The 25992-nt window shown below is 43.9% G+C and overlaps 1 protein-coding gene across 2 annotated transcripts in view; it reads right to left on the bottom strand.

Moving 5' to 3' along the window:
• The window catches only part of SEH1L (SEH1 like nucleoporin), a 39093-nt gene extending 13139 nt beyond the window's left edge, over nucleotides 1-25954 (bottom strand). The window contains exons 1-5 of one of the 2 annotated variants that reach the window (XM_033178413.1): nucleotides 25708-25954; nucleotides 21740-21790; nucleotides 17835-17981; nucleotides 9118-9329; nucleotides 1277-1375 (exon numbers count right to left, since the gene is read on the bottom strand). In XM_033178413.1, the coding sequence (XP_033034304.1) occupies nucleotides 1277-1375; nucleotides 9118-9329; nucleotides 17835-17981; nucleotides 21740-21790; nucleotides 25708-25818 (620 nt within the window). In that variant the 5' untranslated portion in view covers nucleotides 25819-25954. The remainder of the gene's footprint in view (nucleotides 1-1276; nucleotides 1376-9117; nucleotides 9330-17834; nucleotides 17982-21739; nucleotides 21791-25707) is intronic. The other variant, XM_033178414.1, reaches the window with a different exon arrangement.
• Nucleotides 25955-25992: the final 38 nt, after the last annotated feature.

The following is a 25992-nucleotide window of genomic DNA, read 5'->3' as shown; positions in this document are numbered from 1 at the left end:
ACCTGTGAAACCCATCTGATCACGTGACAGGTGCTCTCATCTCCCGTAAGGCTGAGTAGTGTGCCTCTGAGACAGTGTTTTTGGCTCTCAGAAGCTTTGCAGACACTTGTATCTCAGCATGACCAAAATTAACTTCCCTTCACGTGCTGCTACACTCTACCCAAATCTGCCTTGTTCCCAGAGTTCCTTATCTCAAGAAATTACACACACTGAAATTACACACTGAACTCTTAGGCCAGAATCTTAGAAATCATTTTAACACTTGCTTCCTTCTCCTTCAATTCTCTTATCCAATCAATCACCAGATCCTATTGATTCCACTTCTCAATTATTCTCAAGTTGTCCACTTACCTCCATGCCACTGCTACTACTATCCCAAAGCCACGTACTCCCCTACCTGGACTGTCTTCACAGCATCCAAGCCCTGAACCCACCATGTTTCCCTCCAACATACCTGTCACATCTATGGAAGATCCATCTGACCCCATTAGTCCCTATTCACATTACCTGTAAGATAAAACTGAAACACTGGACACTACTTTTTATAGATACAAGTCTTGCCTATTTCTCTCCACACTCACTTTTGCCCAGTATGTTCCAAGCACAGTATAAATATACTCCCTCTCTGTTGCTCACGGGCCCTACCACATGCAGTTTTCTCCACCAGGAGCGCTTCTGCCCTCCGTTTGGCTAACTTCTACTCATCCTATAGGTCATCCTCCAGGTGAACCTTCCTAGTCCCTAAACCAGATTAGGTTCCCCAGGTGTAAGCTCTTTAGCACCCTGATTCTTCCACTTCATAAAATTCATCACTGTTTTTTACTATGATTGTTTCACTGCAAGATGGTAAGTACTGGGAGATCAATTACCTTCCCCTCCTTTTTTTTTTTTTGAGGCAGAGTTTTGCTCTTGTTGTCCAGGCTGGAGTGCAATAGCACGATCTCAGCTCACGGCAACCTCCGCCTCCCAGGTGCAAGTGATTCTCCTGCCTCAGCCTCCTGAGTAGCTGGGATTACAGGCACCTGCCACCACGCCCGGCTAATTGCTTGTATTTTTAGTAGACCCGGGGTTTCAATGTATTGGCCAGGCTGGTCTACCTTCTCCTCTTTATCACTCATGCCTGTACTATCACAGCCTAGCACAGAACTTGGTATATTATAGTAAATCAGCAAACATATGACGAATGATACATAATTTTGTAAACGAATAAAGAAATAACATTTTAAAAAACTGAAATGCAATGCTGAACGATTATTAAAACCAAAGCAGGACTGACCTGGTGTTTTCATTATATTCAAAAATCTGAACCTTGGCCATTGCGTTGGGGCTACCGTCATCACTTCCTACAGCGATCATGGGGGAATGAGCTCGAGAGCTAGAAACGGAGAGAAAGAACATTTTAGGTAACAAAAGAAATACTTCAGAGAATGAACACACGGCAGGCAAGCAGTCACCCAGCTTACAGCCAGTCTGTCACTACTAGCGACATGTAGGTCTCTGCCACACTGCTGACATGGCCACACTGCAAGTGTGTGCACTTAGAATGGCACACATGGGAACTGAGGATTCCATCCTTATGAACTGTGTTTAGTATGTTCTTACGGCTCAGATAGAAAGGAGCTCTTTGCCTGAAAGAAAGCTTTCAAGCAATCAACTTATTTTTAAAAAATACTTAAGAGGTCTTAGTAATTTTTCCTCCTGAAATTTTTGGTCATTAACGATGAAACAAAAAGTTACCCTACTGTGACTAACTTCATGACAAAAAGATTTTAAGTGCTTTGACAAAAAGAAGAAACAGGCAGGGTGGCTCATGCCTGTAATCCTGGCATTTTGAGAGGCTGAAACTAGAGGATCACTTGAGGCCAGAAAAGCCTAGGCAACATAATGAGACCCTACCTCTACAAAAGAAAAGTTTTTTAATTAGCCTGTTGTGGTGGCGTGTGCCTTTTGTCTCAGCTACTTAGGAGCCCGGGAGTTGGAGTTTGAGCCCGGGAGTTGGAGGCTGCAGTGAGCTATGATCGTGTCATGGCACTCTAGCCTGGGCAAGAGTGAGAGCCTCTTTCAGAAAAAAAACACCAGATGGACACAGGAAAAGTGGAAAAGACTGCCCCTGCAGAAGTCATGATCCCACATCATCCCCCCCGCCAGACTCATCTGTGGTCAACCTCATTTTGAAAGAGCAAAAGACCAGCAATGAAAGAATGGCCCTCCTGAACTAACAGTCGAACGACTTTTTAATTTCTATGCCTAATTAATATAATTTCCTTTGCCTCCCTCATCCAGATTAATATCTCTGTGAACCTGGCACCCTTGCTTAATCTTTAGCCTCGATATTGTGAACTACTGACCTCTTAAAGCTAAAAACAAAATGTGGTAACTGATAAAAAATTTTAGTTCTTTATTACTAAAGCTTCAGGTAATTAGATCAAATTATCTAATTAAGAAAATTACCAGGCAAACTACAAAATGCTACAGTAATAAAATAAAATTTTAAGTTATTGATAATAATTTTTGGCCATTCAAAGAGACGTAAATTCCACAGCAAATTTCTGTATCTCACAAACTTCCTTCTGCTTTTTTTTTTCCTGTTTTTTTGAGACAGAGCACCGCTCTGTCACCCAGGCTGGAGTGCAGGGGCGAGATCTCTGATCACTGCAACCTCCACCTCCTGGGTTCAAGTGATTCTCCTGCCTCAGCCTCCTGAGTAGCTGGGATTACAGGCGTGAACCACCACACCCAGCCACAAACTTCCTTTTTCAGTGTTCTACAAATACTTAGTTTTGTTTTTATAACATTAATAGTGTGAATGAGGACCAAAAGTACATTTATAGTAACATATTCTAAATTACTAAAAACATAAGTTTTGTGGGTTTTTTTTTTTTTTTTTTTGAGACAGAGTCTTGCTGTGTCACCAGGCTGGAGTGCAGTGGCACAATCTCGGTTCACTGCAACCTCCGTCTACTGGGTTCAAGCGATTCTCGTGCCTCAGCCTCCTGAGTGGCTGGGATTACAGGCACGCACCACCACACCCAGCTAATTTTTGTATTTTTAGTAGAGATGGGGTTTCACCACATTGGCCAAGATGGTCTCGATCTCCTGACCTCGTGATCTGCCCACCTCGGCCTCCCAAAGTGATGGAATTACAGCCATAAGCCACCACGCCCGGCCAAGATTTTTTTTTTTTAATTGAGATTGGAGTCTCACTATGTTGCCCAGGCTGGACTTGAACTCCTGGGCTCAAGCAATCCTTCTCCCAAGTAGCTGAAACTACAGGCGTGCACCACCACACCCAGTTAAAAAATATAAGATTTTTAAAATTCTTTGTTTGTTGTGTTTTTTTTTTTTTTTTGGCGTGGGGGCAGGGGGTGGAGGTACAGAGTTTTGCTTTTGTTGCCCAGGCTGGAGTGCAATGTTGCGATTTCGCAACTTCCACCTCCCGGGTTCAATGATTCTCCTGCCTTAGCCTCCTGAGTAGCTAGCATTACAGGCATGTGGCACCAAATCCAGCTAATTTTGTATTTTTAGTAGAGAGGGGTTTTCTCCATGTTGGACAGACTGGTCTCCAACTCCCAACTTCAGGTGATCTGCCCACCTCAGCCTCCCAAAGTGCTGGAATTACAGGCGTGAGCCACCGTGCCCGGCCTTAAAAATATTTTTAAATCCAGTCATGAAATGTCCAGACAGCAACTTGAATTGAGGATTACCTCAATTGTACAACCAGATATAAGATATTCACATTTAAACCACTTTCTAAGTATGATTCACAGCTAAACAGTGAGAAAAACCATCTAGCTTTCTGACTGAATAGTGTAGACAGATTACCTGGATCTCTGCCTCCCTCCTAAACCCCACTGAAATGATGAAATAATATTATCATACTGGGCTAGAAATCTAGAAAGAGTGCCATTAGAAATCAAGAAACTTGCAGGGCTTCCAGGAAGTCAGGAAGCAGATCAGACTGAGAAAGAAAATACAAAGGAAAAAAGAGCCCATATCACCATCAGTAAGTAGAAAATTGCAGAAGGTTGGCCGGGTGCGGTGGCTCACGCCTGTAATCCCAGCACTTCGGGAGGCCGAGACAGGCGGATCACAAAGTCAGGAGATCGAGACCATCCTGGCTAACACGGTGAAACCCCGTCTCTACTAAAAATACAAAAAAATTAGCTAGGCGTGGTGGCAGGTGCCTGTGGTCCCAGCTACTCAGGAGGCTGAGCCAGGAGAATGGCGTGAACCTGGGAGGTGAAGCTTGCAGTGAGCTGAGATCATGCTACTGCACTCCAGCCTGGGGACAGAGCGAGACTCCATCTCAAAAAAAAAAAGAAAAAAAAAGAAAATTCCAGAAGATCTAACCTCCAATTAATAAATGCAAAGAATAGAAACGAGTCATGGACAATCATGGAGTGATTTGGTCAAAAAACACTGTCTTAGTGAGACAATTAGAACTTGAAAGAGAAAAGTTAAGAGCTGGAAATAAAGGGGTACTCCAAAACCAACGGGGAAAGGGGCAGGGAAGAAGAAAATACGTTCAAATGCTTTGTCGTGCTCAATGGAAAATCTTTCTTGCTTTGCGAGTTTGAGGGTGCCCCGGCCTGCTCTTGGCTCACACATCCTTAGGAAACCCTGCCGACCCACTCCACGCCCTCCACAAAATGCAGTCAGCCTCCCTAGTGGAGAGAGTAAGCTGTTAACCCAACAGAGCACCCAGCAGGAGAAAAATGCCAATACCAGTTTTCTCCACTAGCAGTAACAGTCACTCACTCATAAATACAAACAAGCAAAGACCAGCGGACACCAAAGAAAAACAAGCAGTGCAGAAGATAAAGACCAAGGCACATGAAAAGGACCGATCTTTGAGAAAACACATATAGCCAATCCTCACTATTTAGAGATTCTGCATTTGTAAACTGGCCTAAAATTTATTTGTAACCATAAAACCCAATTCTCTCAGGCTTTATTATTGTTTTTTTCTCTTTGTTGAGACAGAGTCACACTCTGTTGCCCAGGCTGGAGTACAGTGGCACGATCTCATTGCAACCTTCACCTCCAGGGTTCAAGCAATTCTCCTGCCTCAGCCTCCTGAGTAGCTGGGATTACTGGCGCACACCACTACGCCCAGCTAATTTTTGAATTTTTAGTAGAAACAGTGTTTTGCCATGTTGGCCAGGCTGGTCTCAAACTCCTGACTTGAAGTGATCCGCCCACCTCGGCCTCCCAAAGTGCTAGGCTTACAGGCGTGAGCCACCGTGCCCGGCCCAGGCTTTCATGGTCATTGATTGGCAGGTACAAAGCAGCTCTGCAAAAAAATCCAGTTGCCTGATGCACAGTCTCCCAGCAGATGCCTTCCTCCTGTGGCTCTCACTGGTAAACGAATGTCCTTTTCACAGTCTAGTCAGTTCACCTCACGTTTTTCACATTTTTGTGCTATTCAAAAGTGATTTCACAGTTTAAAATCCCGTGGATGCTGCTGAAGCGCTGTCTAGTGTTCCTAAACATAGGAAGGCCGGGATGCGCTTTATGGAGAAAATATGTATATTCAAAATGCCTTGTTCAGGCCTGAGTAGTTTGTGTTGTTGGCTGTGAGTTCCATGTTAATGAATCAACAACATATAAGTTACCTTTAAAAAGAAAGACACGGCCGGGAGCGGTGGCTCAAGCCTGTAATCCCAGCACTTTGGGAGGCCGAGACGGGTGGATCACGAGGTCAGGAGATCGAGACCATCCTGGCTAACATGGTGAAACCCCGTCTCTACTAAAAAAAATACGAAAAACTAGCCGGGTGAGGTGGCGAGCGCCTGTAGTCCCAGCTACTCGGGAGGCTGAGGCAGGAGAATGGCGTGAACCCGGGAGGCGGAGCTTGCAGTGAGCTGAGATCCGGCCACCGCACTCCAGCCCGGGTGACAGAGCGAGACTCCGTCTCAACAAAAAAAAAAAAAAAAAAAGAAAGACACACAAAAAGGTTATATACTGATCAGTTGACAGAAATGTAGTGAGAGACTTGTGGAAAGCCTGTATTTCCCCTAGGAGCAATTCAGTATCCAGTATTAGCTAATTCAGTGTTCATGGCAACGTTATAGAACATAGCCAGGGCAAATGATAATTGACTGTAATTCAGCAAACAAATGCAAATTTTAAAAAATCCTAACTAGGAACCGCAGGGAAATAGTGTAATACATGTAACAAAAACTGACTGGTATAAAAAAGAAGTAATCAGAGAAAAAGAAAGTCTGAACAATTAAAAATGATTGCCATTCACACAAAAATTCAATGATGGGATAAAATGTATACCTGGAGAACAAAGTGGAGCTCTGGGAGATGGAGTACTAAATCTCCAAACAATTTTTTTTAAATGGAGAGTAAATCCTGGAATAATCAAATAGGAGTGCCAGAAAGACAGAATAGAGACAAGAGAATAAAAAGAAATTATTAAAGGATCATAAGATATCCCCAATTTGAGACAAAAACATTCATTTTTAAAGGGACCACTGAGTGTCAAGTAGGACTGGCTAAGTGCAGTGGCTCATGCCTGTAATTTCAGCACTTTGGGAGGCCAGGCGAAGAAGACTGCTTGAATGAAAAAAAAAAATCTAAAGACAACATGTGACAGAAAATTTGTGACCGCTAAGTATAAACCAGAAGTAAAAGAAATCAAGAAAGAAAACAGAGCACTCATCATAAGGTAATACCAGCTTATGCTACAGGAACAACAAAGCTTTCATGAAACAGATATTGGCATCTAAATGAATACTTACATAATCTAGATTGTAAAGCTGGCTGCTACTTAATTTTTAGAATCAATTTGTAGTCAAAAGACAAAATACTTATACATATGTGTTAAATATTTACAGAATGTAAATATTACAAATCTTGCCAGTATACAAGCAATACAAGAATTAGGAAATGGACTGGGTGGCTCACGCCTGTAATCCCAGCACTTTGGGAGGCCGAGGCAGGCCGATCACAAGGTCAGGAGATCAAGACCATCCTGGATAATACCGTGAAACCCTCTCTCTACTAAAAATGCAAAAAGTTAGCTGGGCATGGTGGCAGGTGCCTGTAATCCCAGCTACTCAGGAGGCTGAGGCAGGGGAATCACTTGAACCCGGGAGGTTGCAGTGAGCTGAGATCACGCCATTGCACTCCAGCCTGGGTGACAGAGCGAGACTCCGCCTCAAATAAAAGGAAAAAAAAAAAAAAAGGATGAGGAAATGGAAGGGGCAATAGAGGGGGAAGCAAACTAAACTGATTTCCTCTTTTTTTAAGAGAGTGGACGCTGGGCACAGTGGCTCACGCTTGTAATCCCAGCACTTTGGGAGGCCAAGGTGGGCAGATCACCTGAGGTCAGGAGTTCAAGACCTGCCTGACTAACATGGAGAAACCCCATCCCTACCAAAAATATAAAAAAAACTAGCTGGGTGTGGTGGCGGGCGCCTGTAATCCCAGCTACTTGGAAGGCTGACACAGGAGACTCGCTTAAACCCAGAAGGTGGAGGTTGCAGTGAGTAGAGATCACGCCACTGCACTCCAGCCTGGGCAACAAGGCAAGACTACGTCTCAAGAAACAAAAAAAAAAAAAAAGGGGGGGAGTAAATAGTCTAAAAATTGATAAATATGTATAGAGATATATATTATTTGAAATTATAATAATTACCAACATAACTCAACTATCAACATCACCACAAATAAGATATCTATCAAGTCATACCTTGGGATGTGGAAAGTTGTATAAATGTGCTCTATTCATCTTTCCTATCAGTTTGGATATTGTTTAATGATAACATAGCAAGAACATGTGGAAAAATAGCAGAATAAAAATTAAAAGAAAAAAAGATAACATAGCAAGAACCAGAGGTATAAGTAAATCCTTTAAAAATATACTAGTGACTACCAGAATTAAAGTCTGAAAACAGAACTAATAACAGCATTTGTTTTTAGGGGGTAAAAGAACTTTACCTTTCTTTCTGTATTCTCATAGATTATTTCAATTCTTTTCTTTACCAAGTGATTCTTGTAATTGTTTAAAAATAGTTTAATAAAAAGCAACTATGGTAATGTACATGCAATCATGCTCTATATGGCAGTTAAAAAGAAATGAGGTAGAACTAAATATATTAATATATGGAAAAATGCCCACAATGTATGTTTAAGTGAAAAAAAGCTACTTGCAAGGAAGGAAAATGTGAGGGTTTCTGGCTGGGTGCAGTGGCTCATGCCTGTAATCCCAGCACTCTTGGAGGCTGAGGTAGGCAGATCACCTGAGGTGACCAGTCTGGTCAACATGGTGAAACATGGTCTCTATTAAAAATGCAAAATTAGGCGGATGTGGTGGCGCATGCCTGTAATTCTAGATACTTGGGAGGCTAAGGCAGGAGAATTGCTTGAACTTAGGAGGTGGAGGCTGCAGTGAGCCAAGATGGTGCCACTGCACTCCAGCCTGGGCAACTGAGCAACACCGTCTCAATCAACCAATCAATCAAATGTATGGGTTTCAATGTCTGTGTGCTTTGTGTCTACCTGTACTAGTAAACATCTGGGCGTGTTTGCATATATGTGTGTATATGACTTCATTAGTTATTTGTATATGCATAGAAAACATCCAAAAGGTTCACATGAACATATTGACAATGCTGGTTCCCTCTGTTGAGTGAAAACAGGGACAAGTGACATGCCTGGGTGAAAAACGGAGAACATATAATCTATATATCTTGAGAAAAAGCACTTTTGAGAGAATAAATTATCAAATTGTTACCTTAAAAATTACTAGTTTATGGGCTGGGCATGGTGGCTCACGCCTATAATCCCAGCACTTTGGGAGGCCAAGGAGGGCAGATCACAAGGTCAGGAGATCGAGACCATCCTGGCTAACAGGGTGAAACCCCGTCTCTACTAAAAATACAAAAAATTAGCCGGGCGTGGTGGCCGGCGCCTGTAGTCCCAGCTGCTCGGGAGGCTGAGGCAGGAGAACGGCGTGAACCCGGGAGGCGGAGCTTGCAGTGAGCTGAGATCCGGCCACTGCACTTCAGCCTGGGGGACAGAGCTAGAAGCTGTCTCACAAAAAAAAAAAAAAATTACTCGTTTATTTTACTAGGATGTTATCAGAGGTTTAACATGTAAACTTACCTTGAAGGGTTCCAAGAAATACAACTACAGCTTAGCTTACATGAGATCTCATGCTGCAAAGACCACTGGCTGAGATTCATAACATCGGGTGCCTCATATATTCTTACTATACCATCTGCCGAACACGTTGCTAACATAAGACCCATGTGCTTGGGAGCAAACTTCACATCAGTAACAGATGTTCTGCTATCCACCAGAGTTGTCCTTTTAACCTAAAAAAAAAAAAATTTACAATTTAAATTCTATACAAAAAGCAAGCATGGTAGAGTGGGAAAGACACACAGACTCTGGATTCACACGGAAACTCCTCTGTCATTCACTAGGTGCACAAGCTTGGATATGTGTCTGGGCCACAATTTCCTACAAGTACATGGCAAAATACCACATACATGGCTGGGAATCACTAACAAATTAGCGAGCTATAATTAGTTACTCCCTTTAATGAAAAAAAAAAGTCTACCTCCAAAAGCCTACCTTTATTATATAAGTAATCTCTCTTAAGCAGACTGGTCACAAAAAACAGAAAACGTTAGAATTTGCAGACAAGTAGTTTTGTCATATAAAGCATGCTGCAGGCATTAGATCCTTTAACAGCAAATGAGTTGAGCATGATGGCTCACACCTGTAATCCCAAAACTTTGGGAAACCGAGGCAGGCAGATTGCTTAAGCTCAGGAGTTCAAGACCAGCCTGGGCAACATGGCAAGACACCATCTCTACTAAAAATTAAAAAAAAAAAAAAAAGCCAGGTGTGGTGGTGCACGCCTGTGGCCCCCACTATTTGGGAGGCTGAGGGGGGTGGACTGCTTGAGCCAGTGGGGCAGAAGGTGCAATGAGCCAAGATCGCACCACTGTACTCCAGCCTGGGTGACAGAGCAAGACCCTGTCTCAAAAAACAAACAAAAAAATAAATAAATAAAAACACTAAGGAAGGCATGCAATTTCTTCTCTCAAGAGTAATTTTCTGTTAATCCCAGTTGAACCACTATTATTCTTTCTTTTTTCTTTTTTCTTAAGGACAGGGTCTTGCTCTGTCACCCAGGCTGGAATACAGCACCATGATCATGGCTCAAGTGATCCTTTTGCCTCAGCCTTCCCAGTAGCTGGGATGACAGGCACCTGCCACCACGCCCAGCTAGTTTTTCTTATTTTTTTAGAGATGGGGGTCTCACTATGTTGCACAGATGGGTCTCCAACTCCTGGCCTCAAGCGATCCTCACACCTTAGCCTCCCAAGTTGCTAGGATTACAGGTGTGAGCCACTGCACGCAGCTACCATGCACTTTTAAGTGAAGGCATTTAACAGAGACCAAAAGAATGGTAGAAAGCAAGCTCTGTGATCACTGTAAAATTCCAACATCACATTTAAAAGTTACCTTCTGGCACACAGATAAGATGAAACCTTACTACAAACATCAATAAGCCCAGGTGCGGTGGCTCACGCCTGTAATCCCAGCACTTTGGGAGGCTAAGGTGGGTGATCACTTGAGGTCAGGAGCTCAAGACCTACCTGGCCAACATGGTGAAACCCCATCTCTACTAAAAATATACAAATTAGCCAGACCTGGTGGCAGGCGCCTGCAATCCCAGCTACTAGGGAGGCTAAGGCAGTAGAATAGCTTGAATGTGGTAGTCGGAGGCTGCAGTGAGCCGAGATCATGCCACTCACCAGCCTGGGTGACAGAGTGAGACTCTGTCTCAAAAAAAAAAAGTCAATAAAGTTTAGAAATCAACAGATTACTGTCTATGGTTACCAAAATGCTTCTTAAAGAGTCTCAATATTGGCCAGGCGCGGTGGCTCACGCCTGTAATCCCAGCACTTTGGAAGGCCGAGGCGGGCGGATCACAAGGTGAGGAGATCGAGACCATCCTCACCAACACTGTGAAACCCCGTCGCTACTAAAAATACAAAAAAATTGGCCGGGCGTGGTGGTGGGCTCCCGTGGTCCCAGCTACTTGCGAGGCTGAGGCAGGAGAATGGCCTGAACCCAGGGGGTGGAGCTTGCAGTGAGCAGAGATCGCACCACTGCACTCCAGCCTGGGCAACAGAGGGAGACTCCGTCTCAAAAAACAAGAGTCTCAATATTAAAAGGATGATATTACATAAACTTCAAAGATCATACCTTAGCAAACTTTTGTCTACAGACACCACTGAATAATATAAACACAGATGTGGAGAAAATCAATGCATTTGTTACAGTAGGTAGTCAGACACGAGCAGGGCAGCAGAGGACCCCACCCCACCAGGAACATCAAGCAACCATCAGGTGACGGGCAGGCAGTTGTTAAACTTTCTCTCTGAACTAATCATTGGCTGCAGCCAGCGCCCGCGAAAGGCAGTCTCCCCACAGACACACACACCGAAAACTGGCGATCAGCAGCGCCTGGCAAGACCTCAGGAGGGGGACGAGCGGGCTTGCGCATGGGCACTATGAGGCCAAATGGCGGCACTCGGCTGATCTATGACCTTCTAGGAACATTCTGTTAAGGGAAGACCGCCTCAAGCGAGCATCTGCACAACTTCAGTAAACACACTGCACACGCAGCCCCTCCCAAGCACGAGTGGGCCACTGCACACGCAGACTGCCCACCCCAAGGGAGGAATCAGAGAAGAGACGCAACCCCCGGGAAGCACGCCGACGTCTAACAAGCCAAGTCAAAGGTCTGTTTTAACCTGATTGTCTCTCTTAGCTGAGAGAGCCGGACAGACTCCATTTTAGTGCCTTCACTTGCAGCTCACCTTACCTCCCCCCTTAAAGGCGTAACCAGTGCAAGCTGACGTCCAGGAATGCACTTGCTGATAAGATACTGAGGCAAGCTGAATCAGCAGCTCCTGGGGATGCGCTTGGTGGATGGTACCTAAAGCCCCTGCATGTATCTCTCTGTGATAGTTTTGAGTCCCTGCGCCTGGAACTGTTTATTTTTCTGTAACTGCTTCTGCAACCAATTAATTTTTTAACTTTTCGCCTGTTCTGCTTCTGTAAAAAATGCTTCAGCTAAACTCCCCCTCCCCTATTTAGACCATGGTATAAAAAGAAATCTAGCCCCTTCTTCGGGGCCGAGAGAATTTTGAGCGCTAGCCGTCTCGGTCACCAGCAATAAAAGGACTCCTGAATTAGTCTCACAGTGTGACGTTTGTCCACCACTCGCTCAGTTACAACAGGTCAAACCTCGCATTGACTCTCTCAAGTCACCCACTTGGTCCTCTTCCAAGTGTATTTTATTTCCTTTCATTTCTGCTGTAAAAATTTTTAACAAACTTCCACTCTGGCTCTAAAACTTACCTTAGTCTCTTACTCTGCCTTATGCCCCTAGGTGGAATTCTTTCTTCTGAGGAGGCAAGAAATAAGGTTGCTGCACACAAATGGATTTGCCACTGCTAATATATTAATGAAAGGTGACTAAACTAAATACAAGTAAGTATCTTGAAGTTCGAAGAAAAGTCCTTCTTATGCCACCACTCCCAAGTCCAACCTATAGTATACTGAACTGACACACCTCTGACTTAACGCCAAAAAAATCCTTTATAAGTCTATAAATTTCTATTCTTTCCTCCCCATAAGCAGCTGTTTGGCTTAGGGAAGCCCTAGTGCAAAGACAATCAGACATACTCCTCCCCCTAGAAGAGCTGTAAAACAGTCTGAATAGCCACACAAGCTACAAAGTTACCGGAATTAAAACAGTGCGCTATTAGGACAAGGAGACATACAAACCAGTGGTCCACAAGAGAGCCCAGAAAGCAATCCTCCATATATATAGCCAATTAATTTTCAACAAAGGTGTCAAGACCATTTAACAGGGGAAAGAATGGTCTTTTCAATAAATGGTGCTGGGAAAACTAGATTTCAGCACCCTAGCATTTTTTTAATGACTGAAATAAATAATTTTTATCAGGCCGTTGCTTGCTTGCACATGTTAATCACTCACTTTTTGCTAAATATTCCTTGTTGCAAACAATATAATGGTAAACTGTTGATGTACTGCTTTTCTTTGTCAAGCAGGAAGAGATAACTTCAGGGTCACGTAAAGAAAAATGTTGCCAGAAGAAATGAATGGCTTTAGGGACACTGTTACCAGCTGCTAACAACCAGATGTCTGGTTGCTCAAGGCGTTACCTGAGACTTAAAAAACACAGACTTTTCCACTAGATTCTGTGGAACTCCCCCTCCCTTACTCTCTAGTCACATTAAAAACTACCCACTGCAGGCCGGGCGCGGTGGCTCAAGCCTGTAATCCCAGCACTTTGGGAGGCCGAGACGGGCGGATCATGAGGTCAGGAGATCGAGACCATCCTGGCTAACACGGTGAAACCCCGTCTCTACTAAAAAAATACAAAAAATTAGCCGGCGAGATGGCGGGCGCCTGTAGTCCAGCTACTCGGGAGGCTGAGGCGAGAGAATGGCGTAAACCCGGGAGGCGGAGCTTGCAGTGAGCTGAGATCCGGCCACTGCACTCCAGCCTGGGCGACAGAGTGAGACTCCGTCTCAAAAAAAAAAAAAAAAAAAAAAAAAAAAAAAACTACCCACTGCTTCCTTTTGTTTAGATGGATTTAAGAGATCTTGCCCTCCCACCTTCTTGCTTTAGCCAAATCGAATAAACCTTTCTCTATCTCCAAGTACCGGTGACTCAGTATTTGGTCTCAGCTCCGCACTGGGGATACAAGCCTGAATTGAGGATTCTGTAACAATCTTAGAAGAAAACACTGGGGAAAGTCTTCCTGACACTGGATTTGGCAATGCTTTCCTGGATATAACACCAAAAGCATGGGAAACACAAGAAAAAAATAGATAAACTAGACTTCAAAATTTTTAAATTTTGTGCATCAAAGAAAATCATCAAGAGTGAAAAAGGCAACCCACAGAATGGGAGAAAGTGTTTGTAAATCATTTACAGATTGTGCATATGAAACCCAAAAATCTGAAATCTGAAATGCTCCAAAATCCAGAACTTTTTGAGCACTGGCATGATGCTCAGAAAAAAAGCTCATTGAAGCATTCTGAATTTCAAAGTTTTGGATTTAGAATGCTTAACTGGGGTCGGGCATGGTGGCTCACACCTGTAATCCCAGCACTCTGGAGGGGCCAAGGTGGAGGATCGCTTGAACCCAGGAATTCAAGACCAGCCTGGGCAACTCTATTAAGTAAATAAATAAGTAGGCAAATGCTTAACTGGTAAGTATAAATGCAAATATTCCAAAATCTGAAATCCAAAACATTTCTGAATCCTAGCATTATGGATAAGGAATACTCAACCTACACCAGATAAGGGATTAATATCTAGAACATATAAAGAACTCCTACAACAACAGAAAACCCAATTTTAAAAAATGGGCAAAGGATATGAATAGTATTTTTCCAAGGAAGACATACAGTTGGTCAATGAGTACATGAAAATATGGTCAACATCAGTAATTCTTGGAGAAATGCAAATCAGAACCACAATGGAGATATCACTTCACAACACGGTCACTAGGATGGCTACAATAAAAAGCACAATAACAAGTGGTAATGAAGATCTGGAAAAACTGGAACCCTTGAGCATTGCTGGTAGGAATGTAAAATGGTGTAGCTGTTGTGGAAAAGTCGGACAGTTCCTAAAAACGTGAAACACAGAACTACCATATGAGCCAGCAATTGTACTCCTAGGTGTATATCCAAAATAATCGAAAGCACGGTCTCAAACATTCATCTGTACAACAATGCTCACAGTATTCACGATAGCCATGAAGTGGAAACCACCCAAGGGTCCGTCTACAAATGAACGGATAAACAAAATGTGGTATGCACACACAATGGAATATTACCCAGCCATAAAAAGGAATAAAGTTAACATATGCTACAATATGGACAGACCTTGAAAACATTTTACTTAGTGAAACAAGCCAGTCACAAATGGACAAATACTGTGATTCCACTTATATGCAGTACCTAGTCAAACTGATAGACAGAGAGTTGAATGGGGGTAGAGGGAGGAGGAAGGGGGAGGCATTCTTTAACAATACGGAGTTTATGTTGGCAATGATGAACAATTTTGGGTATAGATAACTGATGGGTACACAGCACTGTGAACATAATTAATTCTACTGAACTATACCACTTACAAATAGTTAAAATGGACCGGGCACCGTGGCTCACGCCTATAATCCCAGCACTTCGGGAGGCCAAGGCGGGCGGATCATTTAAGGTCAGGAGTTCGTGACCAGCCTGACCAACGTGGTAAAACGCTGTCTCTTCTAAAAACACAAAAAAATTAGCCGGGCATGTTGGCACATGCCTGTAGTCCCAGCTACTCAGGAGACTGAAGCAGGAGAATCACTTGAACCCCAGAGGCGGAGAATGCAGTGAGCCGGGATCCCACCATTGTACTCCAGCCTGAGCAACAGAGCAACACTCTGTGTGGGGGGAAAAAAAAAAAATAGCTAAACTGAGGCATATTACATTATACATATTTTACCACAATAAAAAACTGCATCATGGCCCACATAGTGGCTCACGCCTATAATCACAGCACTTTGGGAGGCCTGGGTGGAAGGACTGCTTGAGTCCAGGAGTTCAAGACCAGCCTGGGCAACATGGTGAAACCCCATCTCTACAAAATAAAAAAATTAGCCTGTGGCGCACGCCTGTGGTCCCAGCTACCTGGGGGGCTAAGGTGGGAGGATCGCTTAGGCCCAGGAGGTTGAGAAGGCAATGAGCTGCGACTGGTCTAATGTAGTATCATGCACTAGGGAGGGCAGGTGAGGGGTAACAGCAGGACACTCCCACTACATACTTCCTTTTGTTTCTTTTGAAAGTTATACCATGTCCATGATTATCTATTACAAAAAACAAATCATAAAAGGGGGGGAAAAACCTGCAGATGATAATACCTTCATATGAAAATGCTAGAGAGTCTTACATATAATCTAATTCAATGTTTCCACTTTATAGATGAAGAACTTCAACAGCACACAGATTATATTATGTTCTTGCCCAAAATCAAACATCCAGTCAGGCAAAGACAGCGATAAAAACAGAGGCAGATAAGGGAGAGTGTTTTTTTTTTGAGATGAAGTCTCGCTGTTGTCCCCCAGGCTGGAGTGCAATGAAGCGATCTTGGCTCACTGCAACCTCTGTCTCCTGGGTTCAAATGATTCTCCTGCCTCGGCCCCGAGAGTAGCTGGGATTACAGGTACCTGCTACCATGCCTGGCTAATTTTTGTAATTTTTGTATTTTTAGTAAAGAAGGGGTTTTACCATGTTGGTCAGGCTGGTCTCAAACTCCTGAGCTCAGGTGATCCACCCGCCTTGGCCTCCCGAAGTGCTGAGATTACAGGCATGAGGAGAGGATATTTTCTTTTTTTTTTTTTGAGACGGAGTTTTACTCTTATTGCCCAGGCTGGAGTACAACGGCACGATCTCAGCTCACGGCAACCTCTGCCCCCTGGGTTCAAGCGATTCTCCTGCCTCAGCCTCCTGCGTAGCTGGAATTACAGGCATGAGCCACCATGCCCAGCTAAGTTTTGTATTTTTAGTAGAGACGGGGTTTCTCCATGTTGGTCAGGCTGGTCACAAACTCCTGACCTCAGGTGATCCGCCCACCTCGGCCTCCTAAAGTGCTGGGATTATAGGCGTGAGCCACTGCATCCGGCCGAGGAGAGTATATTTTCTAAGAAAACAAAAGTAACCACAAAACAGAGGAAACAATTTTTAAAGAATTTTATTAACCCTTGACCGGAGGCCGAGGAGGGCAGATCATGAGGTCAGGAGATCAAGACCATCCTGGCTAACACGGTGAAACCCCGTCTCTACTAAAAATACAAAAAATAGCCGGGCGCGGTGGCTCAAGCCTGTAATCCCAGCACTTTGGGAGGCCGAGACGGGCGGATCACGAGGTCAGGAGATCGAGACCATCCTGGCTAATACGGTGAAACCGTGTCTCTACTTAAAAATACAAAAAACTAGCCGGGCGACGAGGCGGGCGCCTGTAGTCCCAGCTACTCGGGAGGCTGAGGCAGGAGAATGGCGTAAACCCGGGAGGCGGAGCTTGCAGTGAGCTGAGATCCGGCCACTGCACTCCAGCCTGGGTGGCAGAGCAAGACTCCGTCTCAAAAAAAAAAAAAAATACAAAAAATTAGCCGGGCATGGTGGTGGGCACCTGTAGTCCCAGCTACTCGAGAGGCTGAGGCAGGAGAATGGCGTGAACCCGAGAGTCAGAGCTTGCAATGAGCCGAGACCGCACCACTGCACTCCAGCCTGCGCGACAGAATGAGATTCCGTCTCAAAAAAAAAAAAAAAAAAAGAATTGAATTAACCCTTAAGAGTTTAAGGTTAAAAAACAAAAAGAATTTTAGAGTTAGGCACAGTGGCTCACACCTATAATCTCGGCAACTCAGGAAGCTGAGGTGGGGCCAGGAGTTTGAGACTGCAGTGAACCAGAATACTTAAAAATCATATACGACCATCATAAAATACACTAATAGGTCTACTCAAATACAATGCAGATATTCTGGATTCATCATAAAAGTTATAAGCAATGCAATGATGCTCCTAAGTATTGCTTCAGACCCAAGTTAAAATGAAATAAACAAGAAAGAAAAAAACATGGAAGAAAGAACTTTAAAACTGGTAAAAATAGAGGGAGTGGTGATAATTTACCAATTATCTGAGGTAGCCTTGAGACTAACGTTCCTTGGCTGCTCACGTCTTCCCAGTCCCCAGAATACTAACAAATGTCTCACCCAGTGGCTCTGTCCTCGCAGTTTATCATTTGATTCTCCTACTATTTCCTCCCACACAGCAGCTGTTCGGTCAAAAGAACAGGAAGCCAAAACCTGTCCAAATTCAGGATGGGCCCATGTCACACGCCATACAGATCCACTATGTGTCTGGGGAATCCAAAAGAAAAAGAACAGAACAGATATTCATTATTCCAGGGCTCCTTTTTTTCCTAAAAACTTAGTTTATTTATATTTCATAAACACTGGTTTTATGTGAGGAAACAGAATATAGTTTTACTTCTATAAGAGGAGAAAACTTATCAACATAACACGTAAATAAAAAGTTAAATCCGGAATGTTTTAACCTTTAGAAGACATTCTATATTTAGGATTACAGCGCTTCTGGAGTTCAGTTCTTTTGACATTTTACTAATAAAACAAAAATCTAGCCAGATAAAGTTGACTACTTCCAGTGCTGACAGGTGGAGAGATGCTTCAGAGTTGAGCGTAACCAACCTTTGTAAAACAAAGATTCTACAAGTCCACCATTTTACTTGTAAATTCTTTCTACAGAAAATACCCATCTAATAAAATAAATAACATTAGATTTATTTGCTCCAAAATCCACAGAGACGGAAAGTAGATGAGTGGTTACCAGGGGCTGGGAGCTGAGTGAACATGAAGTGATGGCTAAATGAGTGCTGGGTTTCCTTTAGAGGTGGCAAACAATGTTCTGAAATTAGAAGTGGTGGTGAATTTAATGAATATACTTAAAATCACTAAATTGTACACTTTAAATGGGTGCACATTATGATATGTAAATTATAGCTCAATGAAAAAAATATTTTTTTTAAAAATTTGCTTCAACCAGGCATCGTGGCTCATGCCTGTATTCCCAGCACTTTGAGGGGCTGAGGTGGGCAGACTGCTTGATCCCAGGGGTTCGAGACCAGTCTGGGCAATATGGCAAAACCCCATCTCTACAGAAAATTAGTCAGGCGTGGTGGTGTGCAGCACTTGTGGTCCCAGCTGCTTGGGAGGCTGAGGTGGGAGGATCACTTCAGCCTGGAAGGTTGAGGCTGCAGTGAGCCCAGATTGCGCCACTGCACTCCAGCCTGGGTGTCTAATAATATATAGAAATTGTAGCCATAAAATGCTTAAATGATTTTAACTGACAATATAGTCTATTGATAATAGACTACTGTATGAAGAGTATATATGGGGAAGCCCAAATCCTTACACCCCTCATGTTGGCAAGGGGTGGGAGTGGAGGGGATTAGAGAAGGGATATAAAGATCTTAAAGAATGTCACCATCAAAATAATTCTCAGGTGCTTCTCAGGGAAAATACTGTATAATAACAAACAACATGCAGAAAATGTGTTTCACTCTATAGCTAACATTTTTTACATTCAACAACATAAAAATAGTTTAACCAATAACTTCAACATGGTAATGTCACCAATTAAAGGTACATTTTGCACCCTTATTTTTTAACCTTGTTTTGTCCAGTGTTTTCTGTACCATCTTTAATTCTTACTTATACAGGGCTATAAAGTTAAAAATGCACATTAAGGCAGGTAAGTTTTATTAGATTTACAGTAAAATGCAATCTAAAGAATAAGGTTTGCACAAAGATGCTCATGACAATAAAATGGAAACTTAAATATCCATTAGTTAAGTAAAATGGTATTTTTATTGGCTGTTAATAAAAAGCCTTTAGATATAGAAAAGTACATATGAAATATGTTAGGCTTACAAGCAAGAGATAGAGGTTTCCTTTTGGAATGATAAAAATATTTTAGAACTAGAAAGAGGTGATAGCTGCACAACACTGTAAATTAAGTAAAAGCCAATTAATTGTTTACTTTAAAAGCATTAATTTTATGATATGTGAATCTCACCTCAAAGGAGGGAGGGAGTTTGGATAGAACTTTCACAAAAGAAGATACATGCATGGCAAATAAGCATATGAAAAAATAATCAACATGAGGTATTAAGGAAATACAAATAAAATGCAATGATTTTGTGGTCACTTCTCAACAACTAAAATGTCTATAATAAAAAAGACAAGTATCATCAAGTGCAGGTGAGGATGTAGAGAAACTGGAACCTCACACACGGCTGGTGGACACAGTCACTTTGGAAGAGTTCGGCAGTTCCTTAGAAAGCTAAGTATATATAACCCATCAATTCCACTCCTAGGCACCTATCCAAAAGAAATGAAAATATATGTCCACAGACTTACATGGCACGTTCTTAATATTACTTGTAATAGCCAAAAACTAGAAACAACTCAAATGTCCATCAACTGGTGAACAGACAGACAAAACATGGCAATATATATACAACTGACTACTCAGTATCAAAGGAACAAACTGACACATGACACAATATGGATGAACCTCAAAACATGCAAAAGGAAAGTGACTAGACACAAAGGACTATGTATTTCAAAATTCCATTTCCATGACATTTCTAGAAAGGATAAACCAGGCCGGGCGTGGTGGCTCACACCTGTAATCCCAGCACTTTGGGAGGCCAAGGCGGGCAGATCACTTGAGGTCAGAAATTCGAGACCAGCCTGGTCAACATGGTGAAACCCTGTCTCTACTAAAAATACAAAAATTAGCCAAGCGTGGTGGCAGGTGCCTGTATTCCCAGCTATTCAGGAGGCTGAGGCAGGAGAATTGCTTGAACCCAGGAGGCCGAGGTTGCAGCGAGCCGAGATCACATCACTGCACTTCGACCTGGGCGACAGAGCAAGACTCCAGCTCAAGAAAAGGGCAGAGGAGGGTAGGGGAGAGGAACCCATGGAGACAGAAAATGGATCAGTGGTTGCCTGGGGCTTGGAGTGGGAATAGGCCACAAGCAAATGTCTGAGTTTGAGACAAATGTTCTAAAACCAGATCACAATGATGACTGCACAACTCTGTAAGTTGACTAAAACTCACTGAACTGTACATTTCAAATGGATGACTTTTAAGGTATGAAAATTTCTACTTGGATGGGCACGGTAGCTCACGCCTATAATCTCAGCACTTTGGGAGGCCAAGGGTGGATAACCTGAGGTCAGGAGCTTGAGACCAGCCTGGCCAACATGGCAAAACCCCATCTCTACTAAAAACACAAAAATTAGCCGGGCATCGTGGTGTGCGCCTATAGTCCCAGCTACTCAGGAGGCTGAGGCAGGAGAATCACTTGAACCCAACAGGCAGAGGTTGCAGTGAACCAAGATAACACCACTGCACTCCTACCTGGGCAACAGAGCAAGACTTTGTCACCCCCAAAAAAAGAAAAAAATTTCTACTTGAGTAAAGGTTTTTTTTTAAAGCGAAAACTATGTAAGTAACATTACAACTATTTTTTTTTTTTTTTTTTTGAGACGGAGTCTTGCTCTGTCACCCAGGCTGGAGTGCAGTGGCCGGATCTCAGCTCACTGCAAGCTCCGCCTCCCGGGTTCACGCCATTCTCCCGCCTCAGCCTCCCGAGTAGCTGGGACTACAGGCGCCCGCCACCTCGCCCAGCTAGTTTTTTGTATTTTTAGTAGAGACAGGGTTTCACCGTGTTAGCCAGGATGGTCTCGATCTCCTGACCTCGTGATCCGCCCGTCTCGGCCTCCCAAAGTGCTGGGATTACAGGCTTGAGCCACCGCGCCCGGCCAGTTACATTACAACTATTAAAATACGTAAAGGAAAAAGGAATATTCTGAATTACTAAGATAATTATGTTAGAATGCTACATGATTACAGATTTTCTTACTCTCAAATTCTGAGAAACACACTTGTTAGAAAAACAGTAAAATGTCTCTCCAGGAAAAGAACTACTATATTAATTTTATCATCTTCTCAAAACAATTCATTGATAACTATGAAATAAACAGTAAATATTTCTGTATTTTTAATAACTGTAAAAATAAACACTCACCTTCCAGCTAGCAGTACAATGCCAATCACCACTTTCACTTTTATCCCAGACCTACAAAATAAAAGGCAGATATGTTATACAAAAATTCCTACAAATTGATACAAAAACTATAAGACTGAATCAGTGTACAAGCAAAGGGATGAACATATAATTCACAAAAGAATACAACCAGCAAGTAAATATTCATTCAATTAAATATTTATTGGGAGGCCGGGTGCGATGGCTCACGCCTGTAATCCCAGCACTTTGGGAGACCAAGGCAAACGAAGTCAGGAGTCTGAGACCAGCCTAGACAACGTGGTGAAACCCTGTCTCTACTACAAATACAAAAATTAGCCAGGCGTGGTGCCCCATGCCTGTAATCCCAGCTACTAGAGAGACTGAGGCAAGATAATCGCTTGAACCCCGGAAGCGGAGGTTGCAGTGAGCTGAGATCACGCCACCGCACTCCAGCCCGGGCAACAGAGCGAGACTCCTGTCTCAAAAAATATATATATATATATTGAGAACCTTGAATGTGTCAAGCACTGGGCCAAGCACTGAGGGATGCAGGAAGCTGAGCTCTAAATAACAGAGACAATTAGTTACAGTCAAATCTCCTAATTCAAGGTAGTTATTTTCTACAGCGTCGCCTCCACCACAGAAACAGTGCTGCCAGGGGAAATACGAGGTTAGGTTCCTGTGAGTCTCTGGTCTACATTTTTGTCAACCAGTCAGTACATGACCTTGTTTAATGTGTGTTTCTGTTTAAAGAGAACTTATTTAATACATATTGTTTATTCATCAATATTGAACTCACTCAACAGCACTGTAACTCATGTCTGAAGGAAGCTTCTCTAACACACGTACTATCTCTTTAACGCACATCACCGCCTCCTGTGTTTAGAAACTAGACAGCACTTCAGCACTACGCTTGGAGGCCATTTTAAACAGCGAAATCACCAATAGAAAGAACAAATAATGAAAAAAGTCACTGCACTAAATAGATCACAAAAAACACCTGCTTACAGTACGAGCCAAAAGAGAGTCTTGCCTGGTTTCACCTCAATGGGAAACGTCTGTCCTGACACTCCAACTTTTCACCACTCCGCACACAGGCACAAATGACTGCAAAAGCAGTGTGACTTTTGGGATACAAGTAAACTGCAGAGTAGACAAATTCAAAAACTACAGAATCTACAAACAATAGGCTCAACTGTGTATGTAACAAATGGTAAAGCAAAAATATTGAAACCAGGCATGGTGGTGCACACCTGTAGTCCCAGCTACTCACGAGGCTCAGGCAGGAGGGATTACTTGAGCCCAGGAGTTTGATCACGCCCGTGAAGAGCCACTGCACTCCAGCCTGGGCAACATGGCAAGACTCCATCTCAAGACAAAAAAATTGAACCTTATTACCCAGAAAAAATATAGATTACACAGTAAGCAGGTGCCAATTTCACCTCTTAAAAATGTAACGAAGGCAGTAACACTAGGAAATCACACCTATCACTGGCAGGATAAAGTGGTGCGACCTGAAAAACAGCAATTTCCCCATTCTCTTCAACAGTTTTTAAAATATCCACTAATTTCTCTTCTGGAATTAGCCTACGAAAATCATTCAAAATACATAAAATGCTAAACTAATGAAAATTTTCAGTACAACACTTTCTGACAAGACATATATGTACATACACACACACTACCATGGCAATTTAAAATGTTAAAGGAAAAACAGAGGAAATCAATAAATATTAACAAACATTAGCAATAAGCCTGTAATTTTTTCACTTTCTAAAAAGAAAAATATATTACTTGCTCATTTAAAAATATATACAAATAAATACATGGCTCCTCCTTTAAAAAAAAAAAGTACTCTGGAATAAATGGACATAAGCAGGCTGGGCAAGGTGACTCACACCTGTAATCCCAGCACTCTCGGAGACTGAGGTGAGAGGATCACTTGAGCCCAGGGGTTCGAGGCTAGCCTGGGCAACACAGCAACACCCTGCCTCTACAAAAAAAAAATTTGTAAGCAGGTGTAGTGGCGTGCATTTGTAGTCTCAACTACCGGGGAGGCTGAGGTGGGAGGATGGCTTGAACCTGGGATGTTGAGGCTGCAAAAAGCCAAGATCACACCACTGTATTCCAGTCTGGGTGACAGAGCCAGACCCTGTCTCAAAAAAAAAAAAAAAAAAAAAAAGAAAAAAAATTAAGTGAAATAAACCAAATATAAAAGGGCTAGGCCGGGCGCGGTGGCTCAAGCCTGTAATCCCAGCACTTTGGGAGGCCGAGACGGGCGGATCACGAGGTCAGGAGATCGACACCATCCTGGTTAACACGGTGAAACCCCGTTTCTACTAAAAAATACAAAAAAACTAGCTGGGTGAGGTGGCGGCGCCTGTAGTCCCAGCAACTCGGGAGGCTGAGGCAGGAGAATGGCGTAAAAAAACTCGGGAGGCGGAGCTTGCAGTGAGCTGAGATCCGGCCACTGCACTCCAGCCTGGGCGACAGGGCCAGCATCTCAAAAAAAAAAAAAAAAGGGGGGGGTGGGGAATATTCTATGATTCTATTTATCTGAGGTACCTAGAATATGCAAATTAATAGAAAGTAGTAGAAAACAGGTTACCACAGGGTGAGCTGGAGGGAACAGGGTGCTCTCGGTACAGTTTCAGGTTAGGATGATGAGAAGGTTCTGGAGAGGAGCAGTGGTGACGCTGCACAGCAACGTGAATGCTGTGCTCAATGTCACTGAATTCTACACTTGAAAAAGGTTAACGTAGTTTATTACAACAAAAATAAAGTTGTTTTAAAAAAAGAAACTACATCTTTTAAGAACTGCAACACTACTTATAAAAAGTGTATCTTTGAGAGATCACTGGTATCAAACTCGAATGTGAAAAAGGAAAAACTGTCCTTAAGATTTTCAGTGACTCTGGAGTTGTCGAGAACCAAAATAAGCCGCACTCCAGCTTTCATTCATCCTGCAACACATCTGGGTGGTTCCTAAATCCCATATAGCATCCCCACATTAGAAATTCTGCTTGTCGGCTGGGCCCAGTGGCTCATGCCTGTAATCTCAGCACTTTGGGAGGACGAGGCGGGCGGATCACGAGGTCAGGAGTTCAAGACAAGCCTGGCCCACATGGTGAAACACCATCTCTACTAACCATCCTGGTTAACATGGTGAAACCCCGTCTCTACTAAAAAATACAAACAAAAAATTAGCCGGGCGTGGTGCGCGCACCTGTAATCCCAGCTACTTGGGATGCTGAGGCAGGATAATCGCTTGAACCCGGGAGGCGGAGGTTGCAGTGAGCCGATATCGTGCCCCTGCACTCTAGCCTGGGTGACAGTGACTCTGTCTCCAAAAAAAAAAAAGAAATTCTGCTTGTCGGAAGTGTCTACAGACTTTTACAGGAACTTCAAGAAATAAACCCTCCGATTCCTGGGCAGCAAGCAGAGAAGTCATTGGATGTAAATGGTTTGTATTTCTCTTCCTTGGCGTAACAAAATGAGCTTCTGCTCTGAACCCAGGGAGAAAACCATGTGCCCTAGGAAGTGAACACCGGGGGAGCACAGAACTCGACACAGCGCCAGCCAGGCAGAGTCTCCCACCAGGTCCCACTGCAGGTCCTCGGGTGAACAGCGCGGGCAAGACACACCACGCCCAGGCGGACGGCGGGACGCCCCTGGTTTCCCGCTCGCAGCCACCGCCGCGCTGCCCGCGCGAAAGCCCGGCGTCCCCTGCGGGCGGGAGCGCGCACGTGGCACCAGCTGCGCAGGCGCACGGGAGCGCGGCCCGCGAGGCCGCCGTGACCCCACAATAAGCGGGCGGGGAGGGCTTCCGCCCGGTCCAGCCAGCGCTCGCCCGCCACCCCACAGCTTCCCGCGGCGTCACTGAAACCAAGACACAGCCCTGTTCCCCGCACCTCCCACCCACTCCCCCTCCTTCCGGGCTCGGCCCCGCCCGCAAGCGACGCGCGCACCTTAACGCTCTGATCACTGGAGCAGGTCGCCATCCGCCGCCCGTGGAAGTCGAAAGAGACATCGTGGATGAGATCCTTGTGGTCCGCCGCGATGCTGCGAGCCACAAACATGGTTTCCGTCGGGCCCGCGCCTCCGAAGAGGACAGTAGCGGCGGCAGCGGCAGCGGCGCGCGGTCCGCAGCCCAGCCAGACCTCGCAGCCCGGGAGCGCACGGCGCGTGCTGCCCACGCCCCCGCACCGCCCCTGCCCATTAAGCCCCGCCCCACCCACGGGCTCGTCCAGCCC

The sequence above is a fragment of the Trachypithecus francoisi genome, unplaced genomic scaffold (assembly GCF_009764315.1).
Source record: "Trachypithecus francoisi isolate TF-2019V2 unplaced genomic scaffold, Tfra_2.0 Lachesis_group19, whole genome shotgun sequence".
Classification (NCBI taxonomy): domain Eukaryota; kingdom Metazoa; phylum Chordata; class Mammalia; order Primates; family Cercopithecidae; genus Trachypithecus; species Trachypithecus francoisi.
Note: the sequence above shows the minus strand (reverse complement) of the source record. Positions and strands in the feature narration are given on the sequence as shown.